The 22,170-nt window shown below is 35.1% G+C and overlaps 1 protein-coding gene across 2 annotated transcripts in view; it reads left to right on the top strand.

The window, feature by feature from the left end:
* LOC110462486 (asparagine-rich protein-like) overlaps positions 1 to 17,583 on the top strand; it is a 39,114-nt gene extending 21,531 nt beyond the window's left edge. The window contains exons 1-6 of one of the 2 annotated variants that reach the window (XM_021516450.1): positions 1,784 to 1,976; positions 7,403 to 8,239; positions 8,763 to 9,145; positions 14,533 to 14,623; positions 14,835 to 14,914; positions 15,975 to 17,583. In XM_021516450.1, the coding sequence (XP_021372125.1) occupies positions 1,922 to 1,976; positions 7,403 to 8,239; positions 8,763 to 9,145; positions 14,533 to 14,623; positions 14,835 to 14,914; positions 15,975 to 16,037 (1,509 nt within the window). In that variant the 5' untranslated portion in view covers positions 1,784 to 1,921 and the 3' untranslated portion in view covers positions 16,038 to 17,583. Of the gene's footprint in view, positions 1 to 1,783; positions 1,977 to 7,402; positions 8,240 to 8,762; positions 9,146 to 14,532; positions 14,624 to 14,834; positions 14,915 to 15,974 lie in introns of those variants that run through there. The other variant, XM_021516449.1, reaches the window with a different exon arrangement.
* Positions 17,584 to 22,170: the final 4,587 nt, after the last annotated feature.

Genomic DNA, 22,170 nt, shown 5'->3' with positions numbered 1-22,170 from the left:
CGTCATGATTGGAGTCTGTTGATCTTTATGCTCGTCCTTATCCCGTTCTGCAGTTCTTTGTTTTTTGTGTGGTCAGCAGATCTCGAGGATGTTCCGCAGACGAGCACGAGTCAGTCGATTACTTAGTGAAAGATATTCGATGACAGGAGATAGCCTTACTTCATCCCGTCGTTCCTTAAAATGGCCATGTTAGTAGGCTGTTTAGGATACTTCTGAGGGAAGGATTGCAAATCCTCTATCCTCGAAGTCGTCGTATGCATGGAATATTCAGAGAACGTGTTTTTTTCCTTTTAAACTCCAATAACCCAGGTGGAGTATAAACTTGTCCGTGGTGGGTGTTGCGGTACAATGTATCTGTGCTGTAGCATTCAGGTGATGTGGCTCTATAGATGATACCGCTGGAAGCACGGTCCCACTACAAACAGATTTCAATACATCTCCGGCACACACGTAGACATACACACATAGGGAGATATTAGCCAGGTGGCATATGACTAGTAGTTAGCGCCTTATAAGGCAGCTCCTGCGAATTCCTCAAAATTGTATTAATTAATGAATACAAGTATGATAATTTTATTGATTGTATTAGTTGTATATCTATGTACTATAAAACGCTTTAGAGTGGCTTATTCTATCTAGACAGGGCGCTAAATCAAAGGTTGTATATTATTATTGTTATAATTTGAAAAGTTTTGCAAATTGATATTTGCTGATTTCTGTTTGACATTCAACATTAAGAGGGTGGTGATAAGAACTGGATTGAATGAGAAATGTCTTTTAGCACGCTAAACCCTTTAAAACAAACCAAACTGTCGTGCAACAAGTATGTGGTTATGCGTGATAGGCCTATCATAAAGTTAGCTCATTCTGGGCGTAGTCAGTAGTCCATAACGGTTGTGATACACTGTAAGATGATTCGGGGGGATTTCCTGCTGGTAAGGGACAGTGGTGTGATGGTATGATGTTAAAGCGAGGAACTATGCGAGATATTTCTAAACTCAATATTTATGACGGTAATTGAGAGGTTAAGACACAAATACTAGAAAAAAGATGACGTCAAATTTAAGTATTGTTGATGTATGACCTGACCGAAACAATATCGCATCATATATTTACGTTATATAAACTAATATAATGAGTAGAATTGATATATTTACTTTTTAGAAAAGTACTAACTGATGATAAATAATCAATAATATTGAATGTTCGAGTCCGAGGTGTACCTTATGGTAAGATTTTTCTATGGTAGTAACGTTGTAGATAGCAAACGTCATTAATAGCGGCATTACTGAACTGGATGAACGTAAAACAGATGTTTTATTAAAATGACCCATTCATTGTTAATATAACATAATAACTGAATACACATATTTTTCGGTATCACGATTCTTTCTTTCTGAAAAAAGAAACGTTTGAAAATTGAATTCACTTTCACTTTCAGCAGTGAACAAAAAAATAATTTATTCCATTTATCAAATTACATTCTCCGACCCGTCGGATGTAAATTTTTCAATTAATACCTTTGCTCAATGAATAATAACACGTAAATATCACCTACAAACGCAAATGGAGAACCATAAATAAATAATTATCATAATGAAAAACGGTCACGCCCGTCAAGTGACGTCATACATTGCAATTGAATGATATGCAAATACCTTTTCGTGTACTGACCTGCGTGACACTAGAACAGTTAAACCACCCATTGATACGAACTTGTTTACATATCATTTCTTAATATGCATAGTTCGTATTTGAAATATATTTGTCAGCGATGTAAACATATTTTTGAATCAAAATCGTGATGAAAAGGAACTACTTTCTTTAGCGGATACATATGTTATTTATAACTTCGTAATCCGGCTCAGGTTATGTGTAAAAAGGCTTTCATATTTTATCACTGTAAAACCTCTAAGACAAGATGGGGACCTACATACTTTTCGTTTGCCTGTTATTGTTCGCTTTTGTTAAACAAGGTAAGTGTTTAAACCTCATTTTGAAATCGCCTTTCACTTATTCTGGTGTAGTTTTTGTCTTTGTTGAAATAATTGATCGCAACATATGTGTATTCTTAAGGCATATAATATAATTGATTGTGTTACGTCAAAAGACTAGCTTTTATCTTTGAGTAAAAATATTAATTTTATATTTTTTTCATAACAATAGTCAAAATTTCCGATTGCTTTATATGTGATTTATTATTGTCGCTGTTTCGTTCCAGTAATTATGTTCTGTTTTCATGAATATCCGCTAATTGATTGGTCCATGGGAACCAATCTTAAGTGATTATTTTTATAATTGGTTACTACTTAATTTAGCATAGATACATTACGACAGTTAACTGTCACGCTCGTGTCTACAGTGACACTGCTAGTCACGATTTAAGCACGGGACAGGGACCCTGTCCTAACACTTCTTCTACAAAGGCGAATGTTGTAACAGAATTTCTAAAGGACAACCTATCATTTAAACCGTAATGTCCTGTAATAAGTAGTGTGTCAACGCTAATGTTCTCTCATGATTCGCACTAATTAAGCTTATAAATTATGAAAACGCCCTTGAGTGAACATTTTTAGGAAAAGAAAAAATAGAAGCATGTGTATGCCAGATGAACATTAGAAAATGAAATATGTTATTGTAAGGTTGTAAAACAAAGGTGATTTGGTTAAAACGTCATAATGCACAACATCATTTGATAACGACCTTTTCCTAATCCATGAAGAAAAACAGCTGTATTTTAAATGCACTATATTGTTTCGTCCCCAGCATATTTTGTTGAGTAAGGTACTTACTCTACGCCACTTAGGTCGATTAGGTTTTGTTTTTTTTAAATTTATACAAGGGAGTAACGGAATACATATGATTATACTTATTGCGTCTAACATTTTTTTTCTAAATATTTAAATCTGTTATTTTCAAGAAATAAAAAACACTTTTTAAGACATTTCATTCCTTAGCACAATAACATACCACTCCCATCTGTTTACGTAATTTTATCGTCACACTTGAAGAATGTTCTCATGAATTGCTTAAATTTATGGATAGGTGGTTCCCGTTGCCTAACTTAAATAGCCTGTGTCTTCAACCAGGGAACTTCAATCTGCACAAACGACGGTCGTCAGCATAACGTAACTATCTCCCTGATAACGTTACGTTTGACTGTTGGTATTCTCTACACATATTCTTTCGTGTGCGATAGAACTTGAGATTGGCGTATAAAAAACCAAGAAACGCTAGCTACAGCTATCGAAGCACCTGTTTCGCTGCCGTCTATTTGGAAATCACGTGTCTTTTTATTTTCTCATATCTATATTTATGTTTCTTCCAAATAGAAAGAAACTATGCGAGAGTTGAAATAACCGATACTCACTGCAGAATAAGAAATAGTTCAATGGCGTTTACCTGTGTGACAACATAAATTTAATTTGTCGGAACGCTTATGATGGTTATGCTAACTACAGTTCCTGTACACGTGCTGTTTATATCTGATGAATGCATTGTGTCAAATATTGAATTTAATTTATGGCTTACACAACCCTATAAATATTTCCTATTTTAATGACTCGAAGTTTTATTGTTATATATATATTAATATTGTTATATAGATACATATGTATATATATATAAATACTTTATTAGATATATATGTCCTTGAAGTCAATAAAATACTCCAAATAAATTTTATTACAATCTTTAATCTTCTTAATTTATTTTGACATTAATATTTATCAATTTTAATTTTAATATATAAGCTCCCTACCATTGAAGACAACTCTAATTTCGTCACACATAAAGACAGACGGCGACTCTTTGTCAATATGATTTATCAGTTTTACGTTAATTAACAAATAACCATTGACGTATATATAACGTACCGAGTCCAAAGTTTCGGGGAAAGAACCGACCTTCTGTACCCCACCTCATGTTCGTATGTGGTCACATATATCGGACCCTTAGCAGATTTGAAGGTTTTCTGCTTTGCCTTTTGTTTAGCAGACATTCGAGATATAGTGGTTCCCTAACGAGTGATAGTTGGTTATTCTGTTTATCTAACTCGAGTTAGTAGATTTTCGAATTGTACAAAGACACCAGTTTTACCGAGTTTACAATTTCAAAATTAACAAACGAGAGCTAAATAAGCAAGATAATCAACCATCTTGAGATTAGGGACCTTTTTTTCTCTTTAACAAATTTGAGATGTTATATCTAGAATAAAACAGATTTGTCTTGGGAATACAATACTCCTGTTTCAGATCGGAGACATGTTTGCAATGAACTATGACGTTAAAATGGAAGTAAACGTCAACAAAAATTGTTACGTGACGTCATAGTTGGAAGGTTGGCCAATGTAATAACCTCCAGGGTGTTACCTACTAGTGGTTAACCAAAACTATTTTCCAACTCCTAGCAGACTGAGGAACCCTATGGTGGTTGTAGGAGAAACAAAAATAAATTGAATATGCTAACCCTATTCAAATGGTTTGGCATCCATCTGTTCTTTTCTCAAATCTTTTTCTTTTCGATGACTTCGTAAACACTGTCCACAAATCATCTTGACTGATACAAGGACATGAACCCCAAAACATGTCACGGCAAGCAACTATCAAAATTCTTATTTTAACATCATCCTTTTCTTCAAGAGCATTGACAAACTGATTAATCATGACTTCTTCTTTTAAGTACATAAGTAGTGCCTAAAGTTTACAAATTAATATTTAAGAATGTGTTGTTACAGCGTATTACCTATTTATCCGGAGCTTGATCAAACGACAAAGACCCGCTGTCTTTTTCTGCGTACTGAATTGAGGAGACAAGGTTTCGATGATTTGAAACCCGTTGTTAAAATATTAGAAATTAGTATATGATGTTATAGGCTGTGTTGACAATGTGATGTTTCAGGCAGAATGTTATAAATCTGGTTAATAACATGGCTCTGTTACACATTCTTTTTTTCTCCCCTACTTCAAGGAAATAAGCAGAGTTAGCAAAGCATACCTAACCAGATACTAAAATTCTATAATGCTGTGTCTGCTGTCTTGTTCTAATACATATTTCACATGATTACATATATTTGGTAACACGTGATCAGTAAACTTCTATTTCAGGCCGGTCCTTAAATGACCATATATTTTAATAGGACGTTAAACTCACCCAAACAAACAAACATATTTCTGGTTATAAATACATCGTCAAGTATGCTCATGTTCAAATATTCTTAAACCTCGCGTGACTACAAATACATGTAACAGCTGTTCAAAGAATATAAATGTTATATTTCGTATTTCATTACCTAATTATGCACATAAAAGTAAAATTATTAACACAAAAAAATCATCTGTAATATTTGATATACATAAGATATGTTACATACCAAATATGGATTAAGACGTATGTGTCGCTGATTAATGCCGTAGCAAAGATCGTGATAGTTGCCATCCTTCATCTGAATGTATTAATTCAACAACAACAATGTTTTCTTTGTTTGTCTGGTCTTCAAACATAAGTGAATTGTTAATGTAACACTGTGCAACTTTTCTCGTTCATATGACAGAGACGTAAACTTATTAATCATTTGACACGGTGACCCTATCGTGTCAAATCCATTGAAATTAAAATTTGAATGCATTATTCATTTTCAATTAGTAGGTGACAGTCAATGTTGATTTAATATGCGTGTCAGCGATAAAACTACGTATGTGACCTAGAGTATGGAATCATTGCGAACAGCCACGAGTAGTTTTAATAGGAGTTAGTGAATAACTAAGTGCATGGGTTGAATATATATACTAGACTACTGAATGAAGTGTCGACAGTGTGGCCACAATGAAGGTTCCCCGTACCACTGCCAAAAACTGTAACGTTACATTTGAGACTGTTTTATAAGACATAAGTATACCCTTTATTAATCATTTTTAAAAGAAAACCGTACCTTCCGGACCTTTCATGAATCTCTGAAAACATGAAGTAAACAAATTGTAATCAACTCCAGTGTTCCTAGTGAAAAGAAAGTACACTCAGCGGTGCTAGTTCGGGATTCGGGGCTGAACTAGCCAATTGAGCTACCTGGTGAACGGACATGCCCTACAGTTACAAAACCTCTCATTTATTATGGCTTGGATATTTACGGGAATAAATCCATAGGTATCCCTAAGGATCATTTCCTTAAGTCAAATATTCGGAGCAAACCACTCCTTTTTCAAAGACATAAAAGAGCCAGATGAAAACGTAATATACATTAGAAAAAAACCGATAAATACATAAACAATTGAAAAGAGCAGTGATTTTTTTTGCAATATTACTACGTACATTTGAAGTTAGTTTCGTAGTCCCGCTTACTCCAATGACGAACTTGACGAGTAATTCCAAACAAAAGTCGTTGAAACCAACATTGTCCGAGATATAAGTAAGGGTCAAACATGTAAACCAGGATATGACGCATTTTTCAAGAACTGTTAAAAAAAATGAATTCGGTTGTATATGATATTAATGTCGTTATCACAATTATTTAAGGTAGATCAATGCATATAGATAAACAACGAGAAAATATAAACACTTTAGTGATTTAATTAGTACGGGTCTTGACAAATGACAACTATGGATACTGGTTTCTCCCATCCTTCATAGGCTTGTCTCCCTTTTTTCTTCGGAAAGATCAGCTTTTCTCCAACCCTTCACAGTCGTGTCTCCTGTTTTGGCCGGGAAAGATCAGCCTGTCACCTCCTAGGGGGACATACATTGTAGCCTCGCGCCGATTAGCACGTGTTCAAATGTGACGTCATTAAAATGCGTCATCGGTAATTGTGACGTCATCAAAAATGAATGACGTTATGCATACCCTATATGTGCATTTGATAACAAACATGTCAGACTACTATAATATATGTGGAGTTGTGACTGAAATAATAGGATGGGAGAAAAATAATCTCCAGAGAAATCTCCAGCCCTCGGGGTGATTTTTTTGGTTGTCTTACCCTCGGCAGAGCCTCGGGTTAGACAACCAAAAACAATTATGACATAATACAACTATACAAAACTATTATGTAAATGAGGTCACCACGTAGGTCCTTGCTATGAGGACGTGACACGTTTTGTATTTGACCTAGATTGACAAGGCGGATGTCGTCGATGAATCAAAGGGAGCTTAATTACTATTCCAGAACGACTTGGTTCATTCTCCCTGTACATTTTCACGAGTGTCCATGTAAATCTTCCTTTTTAGCACTTATTTTGCCTTTGCCCTATTAAATTTGTTGTTATTCGACTTTCAAACATATTAAAAATGTATTATGTTTTACTCCTATATACTGTATCTCTACAAACGTGCCCAATGCTATTATAGCTTTCTTAAATTGAGTATATATAGATAATTTTAAAATTGATTGTTATCATTATGAATCCGCAGGTCTACAGCAGCCAACCCTTGGCTCACAACAAGGATTAAATCCTGGAGAATTTTCAGGAGCTGGTGGAAGTAACCCCGATCCGGCATCTCAATTCAGTGGCAGCACAAATACAGGTGGATTAAGTAATAGTGGATTTGTTGAAAATTCCGCTAATCCCGACATGGGCCTTGGTGGCGCAGTCTTCCGGTTGGGATCAGCCGAGCGTAATCTAAATCCAGAACTTCGTGCCAGTCTCGGTAATCCTGATTTCAGGATGAGCGATCCATCCGGCGTTGGAAACGTAGCAGTAGGGTTATTTAACCAACCAGTCCAACCCCCTAATACACCTTCCCGTGCAAATCATGTTATCCAAAAAGATCTGCAGGACACTGTTATAGTACATAACTTTCTGAAAGGAGGTCTTCAGCAAATGCTTATGGGTAGAATTGGAAATCAACCAGAAGTACGAAACATCAATCAGGTCAATCAAATTAATAAACTTATTAATTCGCCGAAGAAGATACAGGATGCATTTCCTGACCAGAAGCTTGTTAATGGCAATTCCGTGGCGGTAGGTTCTTCTGGCACTGCAGTCGGTGCATCCTTTAAGGACCCCACACAACACGCTAACGACTTACCTTCATTCTTCACTCCATCCAAAACCAAAGTGAATGACAGAAACTTAATAGATTTTTCAAACCATATCTGTAAAGGAAATCGTAAGGAACATCAACTGAGTAGCAAGCGATATTGGGTCGTACAGCCAAAGCACAAACCTCACCTGATGACCTGTCCGGTCGGCACGGAATTCACCACCACAACATGCGCTTGTACGCATGTGCCTACACAACCCAAAGGTATGGCAATTTCATACATGTATCAATAGAAGTACCTACTTGTTTTGTATAAATACTAATCAAAATGCATTTCATTTCATTGCATGTTAGCTTTATTTATGTTTTTTTCGTCATTTTTCATCACTTTTTTTCATATAACTTATTGCTTTTTTTTGGAATTAGTATCACTAGAATCCGAATCTAATGATAGCTAATAACATCTGTATTGCATGTAATGGTCTAACACCTATTTGAGTAAATCATAAAATTTTCTTTACAATCTTATAATATTATAGTAACTAATACCAACTGGGAGAGGAATTGTATAAGCCTTACGCCTGTTGCCTAATACCTTTTGAATTTGCATATAGAATTCAATAAAAATCTATGTGAAATGAAAAACACCTACCAGAGTAAAATAAATTATCAACTGAGATTATTGCTAAGATTCAATTTCATGTTTCATTTATTACCATACGATAACGTATTTCAAAGTTCACTCATGCTTTGTTTGTGTCTTGATGTTATTATGTTTTCCTTGCAGTAAAAACATGCAAACCTGATCTTATTAATACGTTTGACTATGGTATGGATGATTCGTCTGGCAACTATTTAGCACATTTTGCCACCAAAGACCTTAAACCAGTAGAGAGCAGCGGGATATTGTGTTTCAATGGGTCACAGGAGATGGGTTACCCGAGATATCGTAGCTATGACTTCAGTCATAGCATTTATATTGTGTTGCGGTTTATAACCTATGTTGACGAAAGAGATCAGTTATTCCCCTTGTTAACCAACTGTGAGTCAGACAAACTGACTGGACAGTATAAAGAACCATCAATTGGAATTGTGGTGAACCGGACCAACGACTTGGTTGTCTTCGTGGAGACAGAAAACGGCATGAGTCTGACATCCTTCGCATTCAGAGTAAGTAGAGTAAAATACAGTCTAATTTAAACAAAATCAGCATAACAGAAAAAATACATAGAAAGAAAAAGTGAACGTTATCAAAATTTCGCAAAATGTTTTACTATGAAACACCGAGTAAGTAAGTTTACTATATTACATAAAGCGCTAGTGTCAATTAAGTTAAGACGTCATATTTTAATACTACAACGGCAAGCAGGGTAACTAAATATATCATGTTATAATACAATAATGGCATGTAGGGGAACTGAATATATCATGTTATAATACAATTATGGCAAGTAGGGTAACCAAAGTTATCATGTTATAATACAATAATGCTATGTAGGGTAACCAAATATATCATACTATAATACTAACATGGCATGTATGGTAACTAAATATATCATGTTATGATACAATAATGGCATGTAGAGTTACTGAATATATCATGTTATGATACAATAATGATATGTAGGGTGACTAAATTTATCATGTTATAATATTATAATGGTATGTAGGGGCACTGAATATATCATGTTATGATACAATAATGCTATGTCGGGTGACTAAATATATCATGTTATGATACACTAATGCTATGTAGGGTGACTAAATATATCATGTTATAATACAATAATGGTATGTAGGGGAACTGAATATATCATAGTAAAATACAATAATGGTATGTAGGGGAACTGAATATATCATGTTAAAATACAATAATGGCATGTAGAGTAACTTAATATATCATGTTGTGATACAATAATAGCACGTAGAGTAACTTAATATATCATGTTACAATAATATAATGGCATGTTAAGTTAGTTAAGACGTAATGTTAAGACACTTTTAAGACACGTCGAGTTGGTTAAGACTTTTAGCTATGCTATTATTATGACATGTATAGTAAGAAGTTAAGACTTTTAGCTATGCTATTATTATGACATGTAAAGTAAGAAGTTAAGACGACATGTTTTAATACTGTTATGATATGTGGAGCTAGCAAAGACGTCATGCTATAATATAATTGTATAGTAGAATTAGTTAAGACGTCATGTTATATACTATTACGACAAGTAGAATAAGTTAAGGCGACATGTTATAATACTATTACGGCAAGTAGAATTAATTAAGGCGACATGCTATAAAACTATTTCGGCTGTAGAGTTATTTAAGACGACGTGTTAAATTACTATTACGACAAATAGAGTTAATAACAGTATACATTTAATAGTATATCTACTGCTTCACTCCAACTTCAAATGCTACTGAATCAGTGTTATTTTAACGAATAACCAAACCCTTCCTCCTCGAATTGTAAGCAGAAAAAAACCGGATGCCGTTTTAAAGTTCATAGAATACCGTTTTCATAACTGCGAGGGAATGTTTTTATTAAGATTCATCACTACTACTGAATACATATAAGAATGGATATACGTAATAGAGCATTCTTTTATAGATATCCATGCCGGTGTGACGTCACATCTATTATATCAATATATACCATAACACTTCGTTTGGTTTTATGTCATGTGAATGTAACTTCATTACGTTCATACCGGCATAAAAATAAAACACGTTCTTCCCGTATATATAACATGCAGCGTAACTTATGACGGTGTGACATTCATATATGATTGTAAATAAGTTTCTGTATGATACAAGAACCAGATACATGTACCAATATTTGAAATTTCACAAAAGTTTGAATGACTAAATATTCCGAAACATCATATAACAAAACACCTTTGAACTTTGTCACCTTGTCAACGACGTCATATTAACAAATATGTCTTCATCTAAAAACTCCTTGTTATGATGTCACAACAATAATGTCAAAATTCACTGTTGCATATGAATGCAATAGCATGGACATATCTTCGCTGCACAGCACCGGAGTTTTTAGGATATATTTCTCGTTGTTATGGTTTGGTATTATAAGTTTTAACATCTTATCAAGAGCTTAGGCATTTTAAGGACGTGTCTCCATTTGTGAAATGTATGCGCGTGCATGTGTATTTGTGTGCTGGAGGTACAGTATGTTGGTGTAATTGTCCCCGCGCCATTGGGACATAACCCATTGCCTTCCGCACCTTGGCGAACGTTCAACATAAAAGCCAAATTTGAGGTGTGTCCAAGCAAGGTACTAGAAAACAATAGCTAGTTAGAAGTAGAGAGAAATATAAAAATCTCAAATATTTCTACTGGTACAGCAGCTTTATTATGGTCGCTATTGTGTGTCTCTGCAGAGAGCAAGCCTGTAGGTCGGGTCTCGAGAAAAGAATACACCTCATACCCACTGCAGCGTAAGAGGTGACTAATGTGGACTCCCCTGCAGAATTGGAAATTTGTATTTGTGTCCTCTATTTGGGGACATTAAATAGATCTGCTGCGCCTATTGCAATATTCGGTATATTTCATTTCTTTGCCATATACAAATGTGGTGTATTCATTCCTATTTGAATTTTCGATAAAATAACGATATTTTACTACCTTTTAGATAATAGAAATAGAAAAAGATTGCAATGGTGGTAGCAGACCAATTTTGGTCTCTTCCATGTCCCTCAAAGAAAACACGACAGAAAAATCTCGATTCTGCAGGGCCTCGCATGAGTTGCCTACATATGCAACATGCAGAGGGATACGCTGGTCTATTCTTGTTTTCTTCAATGAACCCCAAACAGAAACAATGACAAAACCACCACCGATTATGCAGGGGGACCCGCATAAGAAAGAAGCCTCTTACGGTCATGCAGTGGGATACAGCAGGCATAATCTTTCCCTGAAACTGCATTGGTTAGGTTTTCAGGTATGCAAGATATCCCATGATTTCTGGATGAATATTCAAATAAAATACAAAATTTGAATGGAATATTTTTAACATTCATGCTGCTATGAACTATGGTATGATTAGTTACATCCTTGCGGGCTTCATGTTGAATATTGATTTGACCGATTTGTGTTTGAATGTTAACAACACCAGTCAGTACGTCTAGGAGGCACGGTAGTCTAGTGGTAGGACGCCGGGCTCGTGACCGGATGGTTGCGGGTTCGCATCACGGTACAACACTGTGTTCTATATTTGAGCAAGATATCCTACTCCGCTTTTTCCAGTCTAATCAACTGTAAATGAGTACTTGGTTGGGCAGTGCTAGAATTGTAGAATGGTAGCTGTGAGCTCCGATATGGCAGCATCGGCTGTATGCTACCTAGGTAGTTGAGACAGATATTGGCCGTTTGCAAAGGCCCTATAACCACGGATAATAATTTGTGAACCGCTTTTAGACGAACTAGGTTGTGATAAAATGGTTTATAAGAACCTCGAACTATTATTATTATAATTATATTAACAATACCACACATACATTGTGTGTCCATATCGTTTCAGGATATGACAATTAATTGTGCGTATGGATATATCGCACGATGGCTTTAACGAAAGTGAACTATACCCATTTACAGAAATGCAATCTGATTCCGTCAATAACATTTACAAAACGGCACAATAAAAAACCTTCGGTGTGTAATGTTTTCATTCAGAAAACTTTTATTGATCTTTTTCTTGGAATTTTCTTTTCTCGATAGCATCATATCTGTGTATCCCTTCTTCAATGCGCACATGTTGCCGTTGATTTGATAATCACGGGCTCGCATCGAATAGATAAACAAATGTCGAACATAAGTGGACCAACTTGCAACATAGAGTTTCCAGATGTGCAGGTTACTGAAGGCTTTTATGTTCTCATTCTGAAATATGTTATTTTTTGTGTAATTCGAACGTTGATGTTTTTTTGTTGTTCATTAGTGAGCTTTGTGGTTTTGCTGTCACTTTATTGATTGGGACCTAGTTTTACATGGTGAGTGTCGTCCACGATGCAACAGAATAAACCCATCCGGAACACCTTGTCCTTTTCCCCTTGTTCGAAATCCAAGTGATTCACTGTTGATATCAATATCTTCTTTGTACCCATTGGATATGTTTTAACAAAACCGAAGGCTTGTGGAAAGCTATTTTATTGGTTTCTTGGGCAATTGCAGGGCTCAAACTTTTCCTGTCAAACATTAATAAAGGTGAATTATGGGTGGTCGGGTGGCGCAGTGGGTTCGATTCCGCGATCGGACGTAAACAGGTCATCTGCCCGACCACGTGGGTTTTCTCCTGGTATTCCGGTTTCTCCCACAATAAGACCTTCCCACGCTATCATCCGGGTCAATAAGAGTGGTTTTTATCAGTTGAAATAACTTGTTTCATAATTGTTCTAAAATAATTAAAGTTTACATTACAAATAATGAGAAGATACACCTTTCTGCAAAGCTGCTATGCTTACCGTGATTGTTTGTGTATATTAAAGGATAAGACTAATATACATGTTCCTGTATTATCCGCAAGGTAGTACGTACAGAGCCTTCAATTTGACATGACATATTCAAGTGGTGAAGAAAAGATGTATGCAATGAAAGCAGAACCTTTGAACTATTAAGATTGTCTTAATGTCACTCTTTACAAGCTTCAAACGTTTCTGTAAGTAAATAAATAGAGGATATCTAACAGTATCTTCAGTAATAGAAACTATAGTTCACGAGTGTGGCTAATATTTTGATATCTTTCACAAGTGCGAAGCACGAGTGAAATATATTATATGTTTGCCACACAATTGAAATATATTTGGTATTACTGAAGACACTGTTCGATATTCTGTTTATTATATTTATACGAAAACCTACCCGGGATTGGGAAGCGACACATCAATCTGACAATACTTGATCTCGATCCTTTTACCAATAGCATATCTAGACAACCCAACGTGACAAAATATAGTCCTTCTGCAAATAACACTTCAAATTCCTTTCTTAACACAGCAGGAACTTGACTTCATATTTGTAATTAAGCATGCCAAATATTACCATCATAATGTTATTATTTAAAAAGAAAGTAACGTCATCAACTCAGATCACTACCCGTTGTTGACAAGCGCCGAATCTAAAATGGTAGGGAGTGGGGAAATGCAGAGTTGTTGTGATACCACTTATCCTTATGGTCAAATATCGACACCATCTATATAAGTAAGCTATACTTTATCGCTATCACTGTCAGAGAACCTGGTTCTCTGATACTTTCTGCCAATATCTTCGCCTACATCTTGTAACTTGGGACTTGGAGACGCTGACACCGTGTTTCATTTGGCACGAGACATTTTTCACATGCTGGAAAAATATCATTTCTATAGAATGAATAATTTCTAATATTTTACTGGTAAATGCGTAATAATTGGCTTTATGTTATTTTACATCTGGTAAGTGCAGTTCAGTCATTAATCGACTTGGTCAACATGCGGTAACTATACGTGACAAGACAGACTATTTCGAATAAATGTTAATTTGTTTTAATGATGTTTTACACTCAGACAGGTGAATGGAACACTGTGACACTTCATTATAATGGGAATATGTTCACTGCCTCGCTGAACGGCCAATCGGACGCCATTCCTACCACCGGTAATATATGATTGTAGCACGTGCAATTTCACAACATTTCTTTTATCTAACTACACGTTTGTTAATTTCAGTTTGATTATTAAACGTCTGTCTAACGTTGAGTGTAAATACGGCGTTGCCGACAAATGTATGACAGTATAAACAGAGCCCTCGTGAGAAAAGGGGACTGATCTGTGCGATTAAAATTCATGTTTAAAAACTTTGCTTCCAGGAAACATTGAAATAAGACATGCCCCGTTGACGATCGGTTACTGCGAACGATATGGCTATTTCGACGGATGCGTTGACGATGTAAGTGTTTGTAAACCGGTCAGTATTACTGGTATCAATACCATCTGAGTATACTGTAGGAAAGAGTCGGGTAAGCTCATTGACAACATCCTCATATTCACTCACATTTGCCCGGAACGGTAAAATACGGTGCAGTCATTCGTACGAGGTTGGCGGAACTAATGACGCTTCCTGAAGGGTAGCAATCGTATTGTAAACTTTATTCATCAGGGGAATAGACATGGAATCGGGATTTTTGGATTTTTGGTAACGTTAATTTTTAGATTTTGAGTCGATAGATAGCTGTAAAATCAAGTAATCAAGTCCCGGCGGATCGTTCTTTCGCTGTGAAGCACAGTTTTTCTAGAACACCAAAGTCAAAAATTGTCTTGTCTTTCAATGACAAAAAAACTAAAAGTGTGATTTCTTTACCTAATATAAATATCGAGACATCTTAAAGCAACCTTAGATATCGCCTTTTTCTGCGATATTCACAACTTAACATGAAATTCCCTCGATAATCGGACTAATTTCCGTTACAAGGGTGAATTGCATAGGTGACAACATTTTATATTCTAAGGAACACTTGTTTTGTTTATAAAAGTTTTTTTGTTTTTTTTTTCATTTTGGCACTTTTCCAAAGGAGACCAAAATTTGAAACAAATAATTGTTTCATTTTATTTCACAGATATATAACAAAGACCATCACGTTGGTTCTAGGACGGGAAAGATATGAACATATTAAATTACGGTTAATTGAGAGACTCAGACTCGTTTTCTCTTAAATATTTTGCCTGTTTGCTTACCTGTCAACTGAAAAAAACACAGTTACTGAACAGCATAGCCCTGCTTGTTTGGTCAAACATTCTTTTTCCAATTTGATTGTTGGTTTACGTCCCGCAATTATTTTATCGTTAAATCTTGTATATCATTGCAAGTAAAAAATGATAATAAAAAGTATATTACAAAACATTATCAATGCAATAAATTAAATTTATTAATTAATTAATAATTCATGATGTATATAAATCACTTTAAATTATGTGTTTGTTCTAATGTTATGCCTTTGTTCTCGTTTCAGATATATATATTTCCATGTATTCCTCATAGGGCATTCATTAACAGATTGAAAGGAATCGCATGAAATGTCATTTAGGATGGTTGGAGTGACAAACCACATTTAAATGTATGTGTCATGTAACGCACAAATGTCAAAGGGAACGACACAGTAGCAGATTACTTTTACCAGCTGTCACGGAATGTGAAGGATCACAAGGATCCCATTAGTTGGATGTGAAGTTGATATATAAACATAGATATATATTCTGCAACTAATATACAGCGCATTTCATTTTTATCTTTTTTACATGTTTACGTTTACATACATAGACACCGGATCATGTAATTATTTAGACTTGAGTCAAAATTAGAATGCCATGTTTTCAGTTTCTCTGTATATGATGATATTTCATATTCGTGAACATATTTTACGTAAATACAAGATGTAAATATGAACAATTTTAACCAATTAAGGGCCAACGTACAATTTCCAAACACTAGCTACGCATTGGACATATTTTGTTTTCAGTAAGATTTTAGCAAAACAACAGTGTTCTGGGTGTAAAGAAGACTTCAGTTGGGCTGAACAGGATAAGAATCCTGGACCTTGGGTATTCTGTCACTCTAACCACTGAGCTGCATGATCAATGGAATTGTTCTGGTCCTATTGCGGTAAAGTTATATCCAAAGCAAAATTAAGGGGAGGTAATTGTGTACAGGAAAAACCACAGTGGAATTCTCTAGTGTTTTGCCTGCATGCATTGTGGCATGGATCCTCAAGGCTTTATTTAAACAGTTATAACTTGGACTTAACAGAGAACGAATTTGTATAGACCATGTTTTGCACATAACATCAGGAAAACACCTGCGCATGTTTATACTGAAGAAAATTTAAATGTCAACGGGGTTTTGATTAACACATTTAAATGTTCGTGAAGAGGCAAAATCACTATTGTATTTGTATCTGATTAATACTTATGTTTGTTTGGTAAATAATATGTGTGTCACATATTTTTGAAAAAAACAAAAATAGGTTTTTTTAACTCTGAACTATGATGTTGTTGGGTTTTTTTGTCTTTTTTTTGTGTATGGAAAAAAACGTATTTTCGTTTATCCCACAAGCTAGGTATTTTAATATAATAATATTTAAATACAACTTGCGTCAATGCAAAACCTCGCCTATTATTACAAAGGGCAAACATGTGCTTTACTGATGGTATAACAGTACTATTTTGTTTTTGTTTTCTTATATTATATGGAGGATGAAATGAATTTCTTGTAATGTTGTTTTTTATTAAGTAATTGACATATCAAAGTGCGTTGAGTGTTCTTGTCTATGTATTTTTCTATGATATTACAGGTGTACTCGTGAAGTGTTTGTTAACTGGACTTTGTAGGCTTTTATTACTTTTATTCAGAAGTCTATGGAATTAAAGAAATAAAGGCGGCTCAATATTGGAACAGTTCCATACTTCATGGCAGTAAAGGTCCTTTGTAAAGACTTCAAATGCAAACAAATAACATCTACCAAGACACAGAACATCCACTAAACCAGTCTCGTGTGGCAGTGTCATCTCATCAAGAATCCCTACATAACTATTTTAAAAGACAAAAACTGACATGTTGCAAAGCAATCGTTCTATGATTCACTGATATGTTGTTTGGACATATGTACAATGTTTCTGAAGGTATACTGCAACATATTGGGCAGAGTCATCAATGTTCATGAAACGGAATGAATTCGTATTTCACCTCATTAAAGACTTAGCTTTAGAATGGTTGTCATTAATAACAGCTGCCATAGGAAAATGCATATCGGTTTAAAAAAGAAAAAAATCGACAGTTTTGCAGTGTAATACTATCATTTAATGACGTCCTCCTATATCACGTGTGTTAACAACCCTTGTGACGTCACAACGAACATACCATGACAATATAGCAAGACAGAATATATTACAACAAATAATGGCGGTATTTTCCCTTTAGTTTCCCCAGTCCATTTATTCTGAAACTGAGTTAACAAACAAATTTCAGTCGACCATTTGATAAATAGAATAACACATCTTTTTCACATTCAGTCTGAGCTGAGGCCAGAAAAAAACATATATTTAAAAGTAACTTAGTTTTTCTCCTGATCATCTAACAGAAACGTTATACTTGAGTTTGGTGTTTTTTATAAACCTACGTCGTTAGGATATAACTACATGTACATAAATTAATTCAAATAACGTTATGTAATTAGATACACTTAGGTGACATAACCATTCTCTGACAACTGCTGTATTTTTCTGTGATACATTGTTGTTGTACAGTTGTCGGTACATGATTGTCCAAGCCGAAGACGTCACGCTACCACAACTGGTACAATTTTGACAGTTTTTCAATGATTTTAAAAAAATTAGATCTTGTATCTGGAATGTTTAATTATTCTTGACAAAGTCTACCCATGATGGTTCATTTTAAGAAAAAGCTTTGATTTTAGTAATTTGTTTTTAAAGATTGAACGTTTAACTCGCATTGAGATTTCGTCCGTTTTTCGGCCATCATTAGTATCGTAAATGGTACACCATATCACAGGCTATGAAACTTGTTTTTACTTTTTCTAGTTGATGTGCCGATTGCAACAAAAAACATTGCTTTTATAAATACCATACTGAACTACAATCGTATATTTACACCTTTATATTACCCGGTTGTAAGGATCAGAAATTCACAGTTAAACATGCTTAAAATAAACTCCTTCAAAATTCCTCCAAATTTTCGTCGACATACGTCGTTTTTATTGGTTTCCAAAATATGTTTACTTTGAAGTCATCATGCACTCTTAAAATGTTCCTGAAAACCAAACTAGTCGGTGGAAATGCTGAAAATATTTCTACTGTTATACCGTCTGAGGAAAATACACAAACTTAATTCTAAAGTACTTTTCGATCAATGTTCTGACCGTGTACCAATTTTGGTAGCGTACCTATTGTGGTAGCGTGACGTTATTCGTATCCCCTCAGCAATCCAACAGTGACAACAGTGTTTGGAAATCCAAGTATTTTCAACAAGAGATGTATACAATTGTTAAAGTTCACGTGTACTTTTAGTCAATTGTTTTCTTCTTTTGACTTTTCCAATGAATTAAACCTTGACGTCATGTCGTCTAAACGGGCCTGGAAAGCGTCCAATTTAGCGTCAACTCTCTTCCATCGAATGTTACTGAGACCCTCCTGACAGGTGTTGAGCGTTCGCCCCTGTGAGGAAGGCTTTGGGTTCTGTCCCCTGGCCGAGACATACCAAAGTCTTTAAAAATGGTAGTTTATACTCCTGCTTAACGCTCAGCAAATTAGGAGTTGGACGACTGGTTCGCCCGTTGTCAGTATAATGTGACCGGGTGGGGCGTCCTGCTGAGTGTCTTCGGCAGGATGTTTCAGTGAGGTAGCACTATAAAGTCGGCATCAGTTCCGCGCTATCACAAGGAGACAAACACGAACATATCGCAGCCTCCCAAAATACACACACATACACTACACGCATGCATCTTGCACACAGGGGAGGCCGTCCTTAAATGACCTTAGCTGTTAATAGGACGTTAAACAAAATCAAACAAACAAACAAACAAACAAATCCAACGTCAAGAAAAGAATGAGGCCAAGGTGGCATAGCGCCACCTGGTGCATACGTAGTAAGTCATAGTTATTCCCCCTGACTACGCATATCGAAAGCTACTAATACAGCAAATTACTCATTTGAATAAATTTGCTGTTATAACTGTGCACAGCAGTACAGTTGAGGTCACGAATAATATTTTGCATTATTAAAACAATAACATGTTTAATTGCTGTTATAACTGCACATCAGTCCAGTTGAGGTCACGAATAATATTTGGTATTATTAAAACAAGAACATGTTCAATTGCTGTTATAACTGTGCACAGCAGTACAGTTGAGGTCACGAATAATATTTGGCATTATTAAAACAAGAACATGTTTAATTGCTTTTATATTTGAAGTCCCACACCATTCGTTAAAAGACAGACACATTTAATCACAAATGATTTCGCATCAAGGTGACGAAGATAGGTTTCTTACAAGTATTCAAAACTCGCATTTCTGATGTTTAAAAGATCAAGACATGTATATCTAACGGTTAATGAACAGTGATGAGCAATATATGTGAGTTTACACGAGCTTCTCCCGAAGAAAATAACTCTTGTTTATGGCGTCGTAATTTGTTACAGTTGTACAGTATATAAAGAATGCACTATGTTAAGTCATCATAATTTTGAAATTTCTGTATCGATGAAAAGGCACTCGGCGAAGCCTCGGTATGAAAATCTACATTTGATTTGATCTAATTTGAGAAAATATGATCACCTACTATCACGTTGTTTGCCACACAATGTAAACCTTTTCAATCTAAGTAAATACTGAATTACAACTAGTTTTAAATCAGGTCGTGGTGCTTCAGCCTATGTGCAGAACAAACTGATGAGAAGTGTATTGAACACCTATGTCTAGAAAAGCATGGTACTCGTTAAACATGCGTTGAAGTAAACAAAACAAACTTGTGGCTAGTAAGTCAAATTTTCAGATTAACCTTTTCACTTTCAGATTAACCTTGTTGAACTCTGCTAGTCTGTGTACTTTATTTTTCTATAAAATGTTCCACAAGGAATGTGTTTCTTTAAAGAAAAGAATCATTAAATCTTTTGTCATGCCAGTGAAAAATGAAAGTTACAGATGTTATTGGTAAACTGCATTAAACCATATACATTGTACACTACTAAATCTACTACAATGTTATTGATAAACTACAATTAAAAAAACACTTTTTCTTTAAAGTCAAACATTTGTAGTCTGCGACCTTATCCTCGCACATTTTTTTTCGTCAATACGGAAGTCTGAATAGTAAAAACAGAGACCAAAACTGTTTCTTACATTTGCATTGAAACAATATTTTCGCTCGCATGATACATCTGCTGTGGCGAGAATTGTTCATAAACACGTATTAATTGTTGTCGACATCTCACGAATAAAACAAATATTCATACTTTATTACGATTGGAATTCTAACTTTACCCGTCTGTTGACATGAGACAATAAATCAACATCGTCAAAACTAATACCTAATAATCTATTTTATGAAGTACATTTAATCTACATATATGGAGAATCTGAATATTGGAATTATAGATTATCACACTGTATTTTCAGTGTTTGACGTGAAAACAATTTGTTCATCGCGAGCACGTGGATATAATCGAGAGGTCACCGCAAGTGGATTCGGGATTTTATCTAAGTGCAAGCGATGAGAAAATTCTTCGAAAGACAAACACTGAAAATATTGTATGATAAACTATTTATCATCTAGATACTACTACTTTATATATTTCTCCATTCAAAAAACTCTACTAAATACCATGTTTTCCAAATGACTTCTAAGCTCAACGGTCAACGATCGCCTATGACAAACGTAAACAAAAAGAAGTTTTACTCGGAGGAAGGAATACAACGAACCTTAAAACTACGTAGCAAAAATAATTTTAAAACAATCATTTGCTTTTCCATATGTACAATTACACCTGAAATGGTGTTGTTATTCTGACAATATTTTTCCGTTACTTTGTTTTGATATGTTTATAACGGACTATTTTCTTACGCGGAACACTTTTGTGTGGACACTATTTTCGGACGTCATCTAGCGCGAGCAGACATTCGTTTTTGAGAAAATACGTTCCCAAATGCTTGGGAATGGGAAAATCCGTTCTCAAGTTCTTCTCAAGTTGTTCTCAACTTCTCCTCATACTGACAACCAATGATAATGAAATTATCATGCTACCAGTAGGTTGTATACAGTAGTATATAGATGATAATTATTAGAAGAAGAATTCGGAGAGAGGTGGTTAGATAATTACTCCTTGATCGTCGGTTATAAGAGGGTCTGACTATAGGGATATTGTGGTTGTATTTAAACTTTATGTTTTATTAATGAAAAGATTTCAAATTCGAATGACTTATGTCAGGTAGAAGCGTGCGCAGCCTTTGCCAGACAGCTACTTTTGTCACCAGGTGGATGGTTAAAGCCATTTTTACGTTATTATCAAGCATAAGCAAATTCACGAAATGTCACGAGAGCAGAATCCAACAAATAACATCTAGTCTCGCCTGGGTCAGAGGTCATGTTTACACAATAAACGTGCTTTCATCGTAATTGATAAAACAGAAGAAACG

This window comes from Mizuhopecten yessoensis, unplaced genomic scaffold, assembly GCF_002113885.1.
Source record: "Mizuhopecten yessoensis strain PY_sf001 unplaced genomic scaffold, ASM211388v2 scaffold10797, whole genome shotgun sequence".
In the NCBI taxonomy this organism is placed as follows: Eukaryota; Metazoa; Mollusca; class Bivalvia; order Pectinida; family Pectinidae; genus Mizuhopecten; species Mizuhopecten yessoensis.
Note: the sequence above shows the minus strand (reverse complement) of the source record. Positions and strands in the feature narration are given on the sequence as shown.